This window comes from Carassius auratus, chromosome 36 (genome assembly GCF_003368295.1).
Source record: "Carassius auratus strain Wakin chromosome 36, ASM336829v1, whole genome shotgun sequence".
NCBI classification, from domain to species: domain Eukaryota; kingdom Metazoa; phylum Chordata; class Actinopteri; order Cypriniformes; family Cyprinidae; genus Carassius; species Carassius auratus.
The window spans coordinates 16274870-16286942 of NC_039278.1; the positions used below are offsets into that span (position 1 = coordinate 16274870).

Consider the following 12073-nt stretch of genomic DNA (forward strand, 5'->3'; position numbering starts at 1 on the left):
GCTGTAATTGCAGCAGGTGTAGACGAAGAAGAGCGTGATGTATGGGTGTGTCGCACACAGAAGTGAGTGCAGCGTTGTGATCGAGAAGCTCGTTCGATAAAGTTGATTCAACGGAAGATTATCGAGGCTTACGTCGAGTAAAATACAACTGCACTAAGTGAAGGTGTGGAAAGTGACCCGCGGCTCATAGAAGTAAATAGATTTTTTTTCTCGTGATGTGTGTTGGCTGTTAGAGTGACGCAGTTACGTAACGTGAAGGCCACTGAGATTGTGAGTAAGCTTAGAGTGAAAACCCTGTTTGCTTGTATTTTTTTTATATATTTTATGTGTTTTTGCTGCATTTTGCACTCGTGTTTTGATTGAAACGCATCGGCGAGATCTAACATGTCAACGAGACTGTTCACGTGTAATTAAGCTTCCCACACGTATTAGCGCACGTGAGACCGAGACCGCTGTGAAATGCAATCAACTTTTCCTCCGATCAGAGTTTGAAGATTGAGTTGTTACCCTGCCATCCAAGGGACATCTCCAGTTGATTCATCGCAGTTTGAACCTTTTTGAGGCAGTTTATCTGTGGGATATTTTTTTTTTATTTATTTTTTTTTTACAAGACTGAGTGATTTTTTTTTTTTTTTATTAAACTGTGATGTTCAGTTTATTTCAACGCACCCTACGTCCAGACAACGCACTCTAATTCATCGTTCTACGAACTGGTATTTTACTCATTTTTTTTCCATTTTATTCAGTGACTGAACTGATAAACAGTGAACTGTGATAATTCAAGTGCACTACAGAACAGAAGATACTGTGAGTAAACCTTTCAAAGGACATTTCTTATAAGTGCTCATTCTAAAGTAAGATTTAATTGTGTATTGTTTTCTTCAAATGTGATTGTTTAAAAGTGATCATTTGAGAAGGGTGAGAATTTGTGGGTCTACCAATTGAAAATTGTATGTGATTTCATTTTGAAGTTTCATTAGGTATTTGTTAAATCACAAGTGAAAGTTGACAAGTGAAAGTTTTTCTTTCAACTGATATGTTGAAGGTGATTATGTAAATTTGTAACAACGGCACAAATACTGTAAATTCTTTATATTTTCATTTAATTGCTTTCTTAATCAGACAAAAAAATAAAAATCATAGGAAGAAGAAATCTAGAATAAATAGTTTAATTTCTAAACTTGGAACGTGTACTCTTCTCTTGGGAGCTGTCAGGGAGTGGGGAAGTCTCACTTACTTTATTAGATCTGGGGAGGGAGGAGCATATAACACTGCACTGTCATATATGCAATTTCACTTCAGGAAGCCACCGTGTATCACTACTATAACTGAAGCCTACCCTTGTCTATCAGTAGTGTTCTAACACAATAGAGTAAGAAACCACATACCCACATTAGTGTGTAACGAGACTAAAAGGTTGGGGAACGGGGACCAAGATCCTTTCGTTGTCCAAACTTCCAGGGCAGCCATAATCCATTTCCCCTACACAACGGGCTTAATACCCCCGTTACAAAAGTGGCGTCACGAACAGGATCGAATTAGGCACATTTAGATAGTCACACGTCTCCAGGCCCACAAATTTTTGTCAAGTAAGAAAATGTCTGAGCTGGAGGAACTAAAGAGAGAGATGGCAGAGATGCAGAGGAGGTTTGCGGAGCAGGCGGGGGCACTTGACCAAGCCAGGACAGAGCAGAGAGAAGCCCTATCCTTAGCAAAGGTCGTAATTGAGAGCCAGGCCTCTGCCCAAGCGACCCCAGCTGCCATTTATATCCCTAGGGACCGGAAGCTCCCTGATTTCACTGGTTGCGTTTCAAAACCAGGTGACCTGAGTATTGAAGAATGGGTGGCATCAATGAAGTCTGCATTTCAAGTCATGAGGGTGCCCACTGAGGATCGGGTTGAGCTGGTGAAACAGCACCTAAAAGATGAGGCCAGAGCCACAGTGAAGTTCATGATGGATGGAAAAGAGGAGTCTGTTGACAACATCTTCACTGTTCTCCTTGACACCTATGGAGATAAAGTGCCCATTGGTACAAGGCTGAAGGACTTCTATGATCGTGCTCAGAATACAGGAGAAACAATACGTTCCTATGCATATGACCTTCGGGAAAGACTTAATTGTGTTCAGCGCCGAGAGCCAGCTAGAGTAGCAGATGCTGAAAAGGTTTTGAAAGAGCAACTGGTGCTAGGCCTAAAAGATGACTTCTTGCGCCGAGAGATGAAACGCAGAATTAAGGCTGAGCCAGATTTGAGTTTTGTGGAGTTGATGCAAGCGGCAATTACCTGGTCAGAGGAGGAAGAAGCACAGTCTTCTAGTAATCTCAGGCCCAGTATCCGTGCTAGAGGGGTAGTAAATGCTGCTGCAGCACAGGATGCTCCCTCCACTCTGTCTTTAGAGAAGTTGCATGAAGCAATTCAGAAAATAGCTGCTCGTCAAGAGGAATTATATCAAATCGTTCATGCAAAAGAAAGGGATAGACCACAGCAGAACCATCCAAAGAAACAACCGTTAAAAGACAGTGAAGGACGTTATATTTGTTATTCATGTGGTGAACCTGGACACACCAGCCGCTATTGTCCACAAGGAGGCAAGTCTGGGAGGGGACCAGCCCCACCACAGTGTATAGTGGAGTCTGCTGAAGTAACAGAGAAAGACTCAGGAGGTGCAGTACAGAAAAGCCCAGGGCCCTCATTGATTAGATGTCACACAGCAGAATGGCTGGCGGATGAGGCTGCTGATAAACTGAAGGATAGTGCTTTTGGGGATTGTCTTGCAGTTGATGTGAAGATAGCCGGTGTCAGGACCAAGTGCCTCTTAGATACAGGGTCAGAGGTGTCCACCATCTCCGAATCCCACTTCAGACAGCATTTTGGGGAGCAAAAGCTAAAGTTGTCCTCTGCATGTTGGGTTAAACTGACAGCGGCCAATGGACTAGACATTCCTGTCTTAGGTTGCTTACAGGCTGATGTCGAATGTATGGGAAAAGTGTTTCCTAGGAAGTGCATATTCGTTTTGACTGACACAAGTCCTGATGTCAAGGAAATGAAAGGAGTGTCTGGGATCATCGGTATGAATATACTCAATGAAGTGCAGTCTTTGTTCATCTCAGCAGAGGGGATGGAAAAGGTAGACAAGTATAGTCAGCGAGATGAAGCTCAAGTCCGGAGGGTACTTGCAAGAGTTGAGAAGGAAGCAGGACATCTAGGGCCTGGCGGAAGGATTGGGTATGTTAAGATTGCTGGAAGACAAGCTGTCACTATTCCTCCCCGCTGTGAGAAGGTACTTGAGGGCCTCTGTGGAGTGTCACCTAGGGTGAAATGTAATGTGCTGGTAGAACCTGCAGATGGCACTAGTTTGCCAAAAGGACTCTTAGTGGCTCATGTTCTTGCTAAAACAAACTGTGGAAAGGTTCCTGTGCGTATGCTGAACTTGAGTGGAAAGACTGTTAGAATTGCACCCCGATCTAGAGTGGCTTCTATTTTTAAGCCAAAAGAGGTGGTCACAAAGGATGTTCTTGAATTGGAGGAAGATGACGGTGTACTTCATGTCAAAGGATTAAAGGAAGATAATGTTCATGCTGATAATAACTTACTTCTGCAGCCGCCAGTTCCGGTTGAAGTAAATTATGAGGGTCTCACACCAACACAATGTGAAAGGCTCGTTGAGTTGTTATCAAAAAACAGAGATGTCTTCTCCAGAGATGACCGAGATTATGGTTACACCACAGCTGTAGTGCATGATATCCCTACTGGCGAAGCACCACCGATAAAACAGCGTCATCGTAGAGTACCACCACAGATATTTCAAGAAGTCAAGAGGCATGTCCAAAACCTGGTGTCTCAGGGAATCCTCAAAGAAAGCAGTAGCCCCTGGGCATCACCGGCAGTTATCGTAATGAAGAAAGATGGCAGTGTGCGTTTTTGCTGCGATTATCGAAAGCTGAACCAAGTGACGTATAAGGACGCTTATCCGCTTCCACGGGTGGACGAGTCCTTGGATGCATTGGGCAACGCTAAACTGTTCTCTACACTGGATTTGACTGCTGGGTATTTCCAGGTGGCTGTGAGTGAGAAAGATAGGGAGAAGACAGCCGTCACCACCCCATTTGGGCTGTTTGAGTGGACCAGGATGCCGTTCGGGTTGTGCAACGCTCCGGCCACCTTTCAGCGTCTGATGGGTGTGGTGCTAGGTGACTTGGCCTTTGATGTTCTTCTGGTCTATCTGGATGATGTCATTATCTTCTCCAGAGATTTTGAAAGTCACTGTGAGAGGTTAGAACTTGTCTTTGACCGGCTAAGAAAACATGGTCTGAAGTTAAAGCCAAGCAAGTGCTTCTTTCTAAGGCCTGAAGTAAAGTTTTTAGGGCACCAGATTTGCTCAGAAGGCATAAAAGTAGATAACGAGAAAGTTAAAGCTTTGGACACCTGGCCAGTTCCCAGAAATGTGAGAGAAGTCAGGCAAGTGCTCGGTTTTATGAGTTATTATCGAAGATTCGTCCCAAGGTTTGCTCAAATGGCCAAACCACTACATGCGCTGGTAAGTGGAGGAAAGAGAAGCAAGACGCCAGTAACATTCACTTGGACTCAAGACTGCCAGACCGCATTGGATGATTTGAAAGGGTGTTTAATGTCTCCACCAATTCTGGCATACCCTGACTTCAGTGAGCCCTTTACACTTACCACGGATGGAAGTCATCACGGACTGGGAGCAGTCCTTAGCCAGAAGCAGGAGGGGATTGAGCGTGTGGTGGCATATGCAAGCAGAGGACTAAGAGGTTCAGAGAAGAATGATAAAAACTATAGTGCATTCAAGTTGGAGCTGCTTGCATTAAAGTGGGCGATCACAGAAAAATTTAGAGAATACCTCATGTATTCAAAATTCACGGTGATTACTGACCATAACCCACTACGGTACCTTTACTCCGCTAATCTTGGTGCAGTTGAGCAGCGCTGGGTAGCACAGCTGGCAGAGTATGACTTTGAGGTATGTTATAAACCTGGCCGACACAACACAAATGCAGACGCCTTGTCAAGGATCCCCTCAAGGGAGGAACCAGAGGAGGACGATGATGGAAAGGATTTCATCAGACTAGGAGCTGACGAGGTGAGAGCATGCTTGTGGCCAGGCAGGAGAATTGACCGAGAGGAACTTGAAGGTAAAGCTGCGGTTCAAGCATCAATAAGAGGAGAAATAAATGGGTATAGCTGGAGCGAGATAGGAAAGCAGCAGAAGAACGATCCTTTGATCGGCCCCATTTATAAAGCAGTATCTGAGAACAAGAGACCAAGTAGAATGAATCTCAATTGTATGGAGTTTAAAATGAAAAAGCTTGCCAAGGAGTTTGACCGTCTTAAGTTGCGTCAGGGAGTGCTGTTCAGACGCATCCTGGATCCTAGGGATGGGGAAGAGATCTGGCAGATGGTCGTTCCTGAGCCTCTACAGCATGGAGTGTATGAGGGACAACATGAACACGGAGGTCATTTCGGTGAAAGAAGTACATTAACTCGAATGAGACGCAGTTATTACTGGCCTACCATGTCTGCAGATGTTCCATGCTGGATAAGGCAGTGCAAGAGATGTACACTGGCCAAAGATGTTTTCCCCAGGCTTCGAGCTCCTATGACATGCAGTAATGTTTCAGCTCCATTAGAGGTCCTAGCCATGGATTATACACAGCTTGAACAATCTTCTGGAGGGTATGAAAATGTGCTCGTTCTCACTGATATGTTTACCAGATTCACAGTCGCTGTTGCTACCAGGAATCAGACTGCAAATACAACTGCAAAGGCCCTGCTCAAGCACTGGTTTGTTTATTATGGCTGTCCGGCTCGTTTGCATTCTGACCAGGGCAGATGTTTCGAGGCCAATGTGATCAAAGAGCTTTGCAAGATCTATGGTATAGGTAAAAGTCGTACGAGCCCATACCATCCACAGGGAAACTCTCAGTGTGAGAGATTTAATCGTACCATGCACGACTTGTTAAGAACTTTGCCTCCAGAGAAGAAGAGAGATTGGAAGACTCATCTGCCAGAGCTGGTAATGGCCTACAACAGTAATGTCCATTCATCTACTGGTTATTCTCCGTTCTATTTAATGTTCGGAAGGGATGCACGTTTACCAATGGATGTCCTTGGAGAAAAGGATCTAAAAGAGGATGAGGTGGATAACCTAGATGACTGGGTGAAAGCTCATCATGCAAGACTGAAGACGGCTGTGGAAGTTGCAAACGCAGCATCTCAAGAGGCTTCCAGAAAGAGAAAGAGGATTTATGATCGCAAGACATTTGGAGCTCTTGTGAGGCCTGGAGATCGGGTGCTACTGCGCAATCACAAACACAGGGGTAGAAATAAAATTCAGGACAAATGGGAAGACACACCTTATTTAGTGATAAAGCAAAACCACTCAGACATACCTGTGTTTACCATCAAACCAGAAAAGGGGGGTCCTACAAAAGTAGTACACCGAGATCAGCTTCGGCACTGTTCGTTCCCATCACCTACAACACCGCGTACATGCCGGCATCGTGTGAGAGATAAAACAGAGACAGTCACAGACATATCGGACTTTGTCTGCTATCCTGAAGCTCCGCAACACTCCACTTACCATGCACACACAAGGGTGGGTCAAGGGGAGTCAGAGGAAATACGACAGTGTGACAACTACGAGAATCATAATGTAATAGCAGAATCAGAGTTGAGGGTACAAGGTGACTCAGATGATGCTGATGTTTCCGAAACTGAAAGGGAAAGTATTTCTGAGCCTAGGCGTTCTCAGAGGCAAAACAAGGGTATCTTACCTGTGAAGTACAGAAGTGACTATGTTGTGAAATAAGAGTTCAGAGTCTTCTGAAACTTTGGGTAATAATAAGTTATTAATCTATAATGCCATGTTTCTTAACATGTTGTTTTGTGTTTCAGAGATGAATCTGCCGGAGATGTCAATGGAGTGGCAGGGTCTAGCAGGGGGGAATGTAACGGATATATTATTTTGAAAGAAGTTTATTTTTGGGATACTTTTATTTTGGCGAGTGGTCCGCTTTTTGCGCATGCTGTAATTGCAGCAGGTGTAGACGAAGAAGAGCGTGATGTATGGGTGTGTCGCACACAGAAGTGAGTGCAGCGTTGTGATCGAGAAGCTCGTTCGATAAAGTTGATTCAACGGAAGATTATCGAGGCTTACGTCGAGTAAAATACAACTGCACTAAGTGAAGGTGTGGAAAGTGACCCGCGGCTCATAGAAGTAAATAGATTTTTTTTCTCGTGATGTGTGTTGGCTGTTAGAGTGACGCAGTTACGTAACGTGAAGGCCACTGAGATTGTGAGTAAGCTTAGAGTGAAAACCCTGTTTGCTTGTATTTTTTTTATATATTTTATGTGTTTTTGCTGCATTTTGCACTCGTGTTTTGATTGAAACGCATCGGCGAGATCTAACATGTCAACGAGACTGTTCACGTGTAATTAAGCTTCCCACACGTATTAGCGCACGTGAGACCGAGACCGCTGTGAAATGCAATCAACTTTTCCTCCGATCAGAGTTTGAAGATTGAGTTGTTACCCTGCCATCCAAGGGACATCTCCAGTTGATTCATCGCAGTTTGAACCTTTTTGAGGCAGTTTATCTGTGGGATATTTTTTTTTTATTTATTTTTTTTTTACAAGACTGAGTGATTTTTTTTTTTTTTTTATTAAACTGTGATGTTCAGTTTATTTCAACGCACCCTACGTCCAGACAACGCACTCTAATTCATCGTTCTACGAACTGGTATTTTACTCATTTTTTTCCATTTTATTCAGTGACTGAACTGATAAACAGTGAACTGTGATAATTCAAGTGCACTACAGAACAGAAGATACTGTGAGTAAACCTTTCAAAGGACATTTCTTATAAGTGCTCATTCTAAAGTAAGATTTAATTGTGTATTGTTTTCTTCAAATGTGATTGTTTAAAAGTGATCATTTGAGAAGGGTGAGAATTTGTGGGTCTACCAATTGAAAATTGTATGTGATTTCATTTTGAAGTTTCATTAGGTATTTGTTAAATCACAAGTGAAAGTTGACAAGTGAAAGTTTTTCTTTCAACTGATATGTTGAAGGTGATTATGTAAATTTGTAACAACGGCACAAATACTGTAAATTCTTTATATTTTCATTTAATTGCTTTCTTAATCAGACAAAAAAATAAAAATCATAGGAAGAAGAAATCTAGAATAAATAGTTTAATTTCTAAACTTGGAACGTGTACTCTTCTCTTGGGAGCTGTCAGGGAGTGGGGAAGTCTCACTTACTTTATTAGATCTGGGGAGGGAGGAGCATATAACACTGCACTGTCATATATGCAATTTCACTTCAGGAAGCCACCGTGTATCACTACTATAACTGAAGCCTACCCTTGTCTATCAGTAGTGTTCTAACACAATAGAGTAAGAAACCACATACCCACATTAGTGTGTAACGAGACTAAAAGGTTGGGGAACGGGGACCAAGATCCTTTCGTTGTCCAAACTTCCAGGGCAGCCATAATCCATTTCCCCTACACAACGGGCTTAATACCCCCGTTACATATCAATGCATTCTATAGCATCCTTTAAGAGAGAGAAAGTCAAATTATGAATAATTTACTGCCATTGCGTCAATTATATGTACAGTAATCATGCAATCTTAAAGTGAATGTAATCTAATTCTGAGCATTTTAACATGTAATCTAGTTGGAAGTGCTTAATTTTTGTAATATGATTATGTAATCGAGATTACTTGTATTATGTTACTACCCAGACTGTTATGATAATATTTTATTATGCTTTGTTGTTCTTTTAGGAGCTTGCATCATCGTATGTATCTGTGTTACGTAAAAGAGCAATAAAACTTCTCTTTTGTGTTCAATGAAAGAAATGTTGTTTGAAATAACATGAGGGTGAGTAAATGATGCCCACGTTTTTATTGGTAGGTGAGCTATCCCTTTAAATTCATCCTATCCGACACTGTCTTCTCTTACAAGGAGCATGTGCAGAGGAGGCTTGGCATGTGCTTGTTAACAGTATTCTCTTCTCTTCAGCCTCACAAAGCAAAGGTCATCTGGACACTTAGGATAGGAAGTCAACCTCTCGCAATCAGGTCAGAGTGACAATCCCCTCTCCTTCCCAAATAAAGCCAGAGAGCTTAAACCTGTTACTGTCAGCTTCTCACCTGGATCACAATCTTTCCAGCACTCCACGTGCAAACCAATCGCCTTTATGTGCTTTTTTCCCACCACTTACTGAGAGCTCCCAGGTAAAGGGGATGGCCAATGTAGCCTATAGAGTTACCTACGGCTAAGCCGGGTTGATGATCAGCACAATAGCGGCAGGTAATATGTCCTCGGCCTTTTCCCCAGGCTTCATTTCCGAACAGCGACTGCTATTTCACAGCTGTTAAGTGCTGCCTCTCTCTTTGTTGTGATTAGGGGTAAATTAATAGATGCCTCCCGGTAATCAGCTTCCATTAGTGCTGTCACATCCTCGCTGTCAGGACGCTGGCTGCAGTGGACAGGGAATGTTCACCCTGTCAACAAGAAGCACATTAGCGGCGTCTTTAGCACTAGAAAGGGAAAAGGCAGCAGTTAGTGTTGCAGCACGATGCCAGTCATTGTGGGAAATGCTTATAAAGTGGTCTTTAATTCACCCCACAGTGTTGAGCTGTGAAATGGACAGGGGGTCGAATAATTGATTTTTCCTCTTAATGCAGAATCCAGCATTGGGTCGTTTTGCATCTTCGGTAGATGCCGAGATGATCTAACCTGAAACCTCTGAGGTGACTGACTGCCAATAAACACACACACACACCTCACCTTACTCCGCTTTCACATCATGCCGTTTTCACTCGAGGAGGAGTTCAGTTGATGCAAGCTATTGATAAACTAATTATTTTTAAGGCAAGACACTAGGATAAAACTGAAGTCACCATACTTTACCAGTTTTAACAGCATGTTTTCTAAACTGTCATGTTTCAATATGCAAAGGAGGTATTATCTAATTGAATATGCACTCATTTGCATACATTTCCAGAGCAGAAATCTGAACATTGGATAAGGCCAGGATAAAATATTTTATCATTTTGCTAACAAATTTGGGATGTGACTTTTTATTATTCCATAAATTAGAAAAAACATTCCACACAGTAAAATTAAATACATTTTCAACGTGTTTTGGGGAATAAAATTTAATTTAAATCAGACATTTGATACACTAACAAATATCTACAGAATATCCAGTAGATAGGAATAAAACCTAACTTAAACTTTTCACTTTAACTTAAAACAGTTTAACAAACTAGATTTGTACACTTTCTTAAGAAAATGTTAGAGGTGTTTGATCATGCACAAATCATTTAATACATTTAAAATTGTATTTTGTAAATAAATGAATAAATCAAATGTACTTATGCCTCTCGTAATCTTGTTTGCATAAGAAGTTGTTGCGTGACAAATCTTCATTTTGTTCATTGTTATTTAATGTTAGTTAATTCATTGTCTAACATTAACTGATGGGACCATACTGTAAATGGAAGTGAAATGAGGAGATTTGGTTTTTTTTTTCTTTTAGGTCGATATTTTAACAATCAAAACCAGTTTCAAATTCTTTCAATTTCTATTTACTTTAAAACACTAATTACTAAAGATGCAAATAGATGCAGGTTTATGGAATAAACAAAAGGCAGTTCTGACCACATGCGCTGGCTGAAAACACAGGAAATGAGAACATTAATCAATAGGAAGTGGTTTTCATGCTGAGTTTAAACCTGTAGAGATGCTGTAGTGTGAGTGGGTCGGTATAATCTAATTTGTGAGGCCGGAGCAGCCAAAAAATGACACAGTTGTTCACAGTTGGTAGAATACACATGAAACGAGCCATTTCTGAGAAAGGTTGCGGCAGACCTTGCAGATAATTGTGAAGAAAATCAGTTTCTTTTCCAATTCTGAAGGCAGTGGAGCAGCATTAACAATTTGAAATGTTGTTGGTATTCTGGGAAAATCATTATTGACTGTATCTTGAGATTTACACTTAGGATTTTGAGATGAAACAAAGAAATTTACGCATATGAACAACAAACGTGTTTACTTTCTGCACTGTTTGGGTTCACTACTTCTTTTCTGAATAATATAGCACACCTCTGAGAAGCATATAATGAACTGCATTAAATCCATGCGTCAATATTTATGGAAATACAGATGACTTTATTTAAAAAAAATAGGTGGCTGACACAGTGCATCTGTTTGTATTATAGGTAATTACAGAAGGATTGGATGTTCTGCTGAGTTTTAGCAGGGATGCCGATATAAGGGATTGACTTTGCCGTTCCTCATTACGGCCACATATGGGAAACCCAGCTGGGATCTGAATTGGTGAGAGGGAGAGAGAGAATCGATTTCATTTGCAGGATTATTGAAGCCACTGAGATGCAGCGTTTATGAAACATAAAGTCTCATTTTCAAGTCCTCCGCAGAAGCAGGAGAATGAAAACGTATGGCTGTTAGTGAGTTATTTTCATGCCGTGGAACAATAAGGAAATTGTGAAGTTTACGAACTTCAGGAGAAGTGGCCGACTTGTCTGTCTTGGATGCTAATTGTGTTCTATCAAGAGGCAACTAGTTTATCTGAGCTGCAAAACACGCTTGAGATGAGAATGTGTCTCATAGTAAAGGGACTCCAAATATGAAAGAGAAATATTTGATTTGAAAGGAAAGGGAGAGACTTCAGACTCTGAGTAGGAGAAGTCGGTATAATCTTATGAAAGATTTCAGTTTTAACTAAATGCTGTTCTATGACAAAACATTCTATTCATCACATAATCTTTAAAACAAATGTATCACAGTTTATATATATATATATATATATATATATATATATATATATATATATATAGCAGCACAACTGTTTTCAGTATTAATAATAGTGGGTTTCAAAGGGGCCCGTGTTTTAGAAATTTAGCTTCGCCTCACAGGAATAAACTACATTTTACATTATATTAACATAGAAAACAGTTGTTTTAAATTGTAGTAATGTTTCATAATATTGCTGTTTTACTGTATTTTTAATCA

The 12073-nt window shown here is 41.2% G+C and overlaps 1 protein-coding gene across 1 annotated transcript; it reads left to right on the forward strand.

Moving 5' to 3' along the window:
• Positions 1 to 1355: 1355 nt before the first annotated feature.
• On the forward strand, positions 1356 to 6924 carry LOC113055650 (uncharacterized). Its single transcript, XM_026222058.1, has 4 exons — positions 1356 to 5495; positions 5745 to 5805; positions 6106 to 6295; positions 6919 to 6924. Exons 1-4 carry the CDS (start codon positions 1598 to 1600, stop codon positions 6922 to 6924), a joined length of 4155 nt encoding a protein of 1384 aa, XP_026077843.1. The 5' UTR covers positions 1356 to 1597.
• Positions 6925 to 12073: the final 5149 nt, after the last annotated feature.

Coding starts and splice junctions, on each gene's coding strand:
- LOC113055650 (XM_026222058.1), top strand. CDS start 1,598: ATGTCTGAGCTGGAGGAACTAAAGAGAGAGATGGCAGAGATGCAGAGG. Junction 5,496..5,744: donor AGGTCATTTCGGTGAAAGAA/GTACATTAACTC, acceptor CCAGATTCACAG/TCGCTGTTGCTACCAGGAAT. Junction 5,806..6,105: donor AAGGCCCTGCTCAAGCACTG/GTTTGTTTATTA, acceptor AATGTTCGGAAG/GGATGCACGTTTACCAATGG.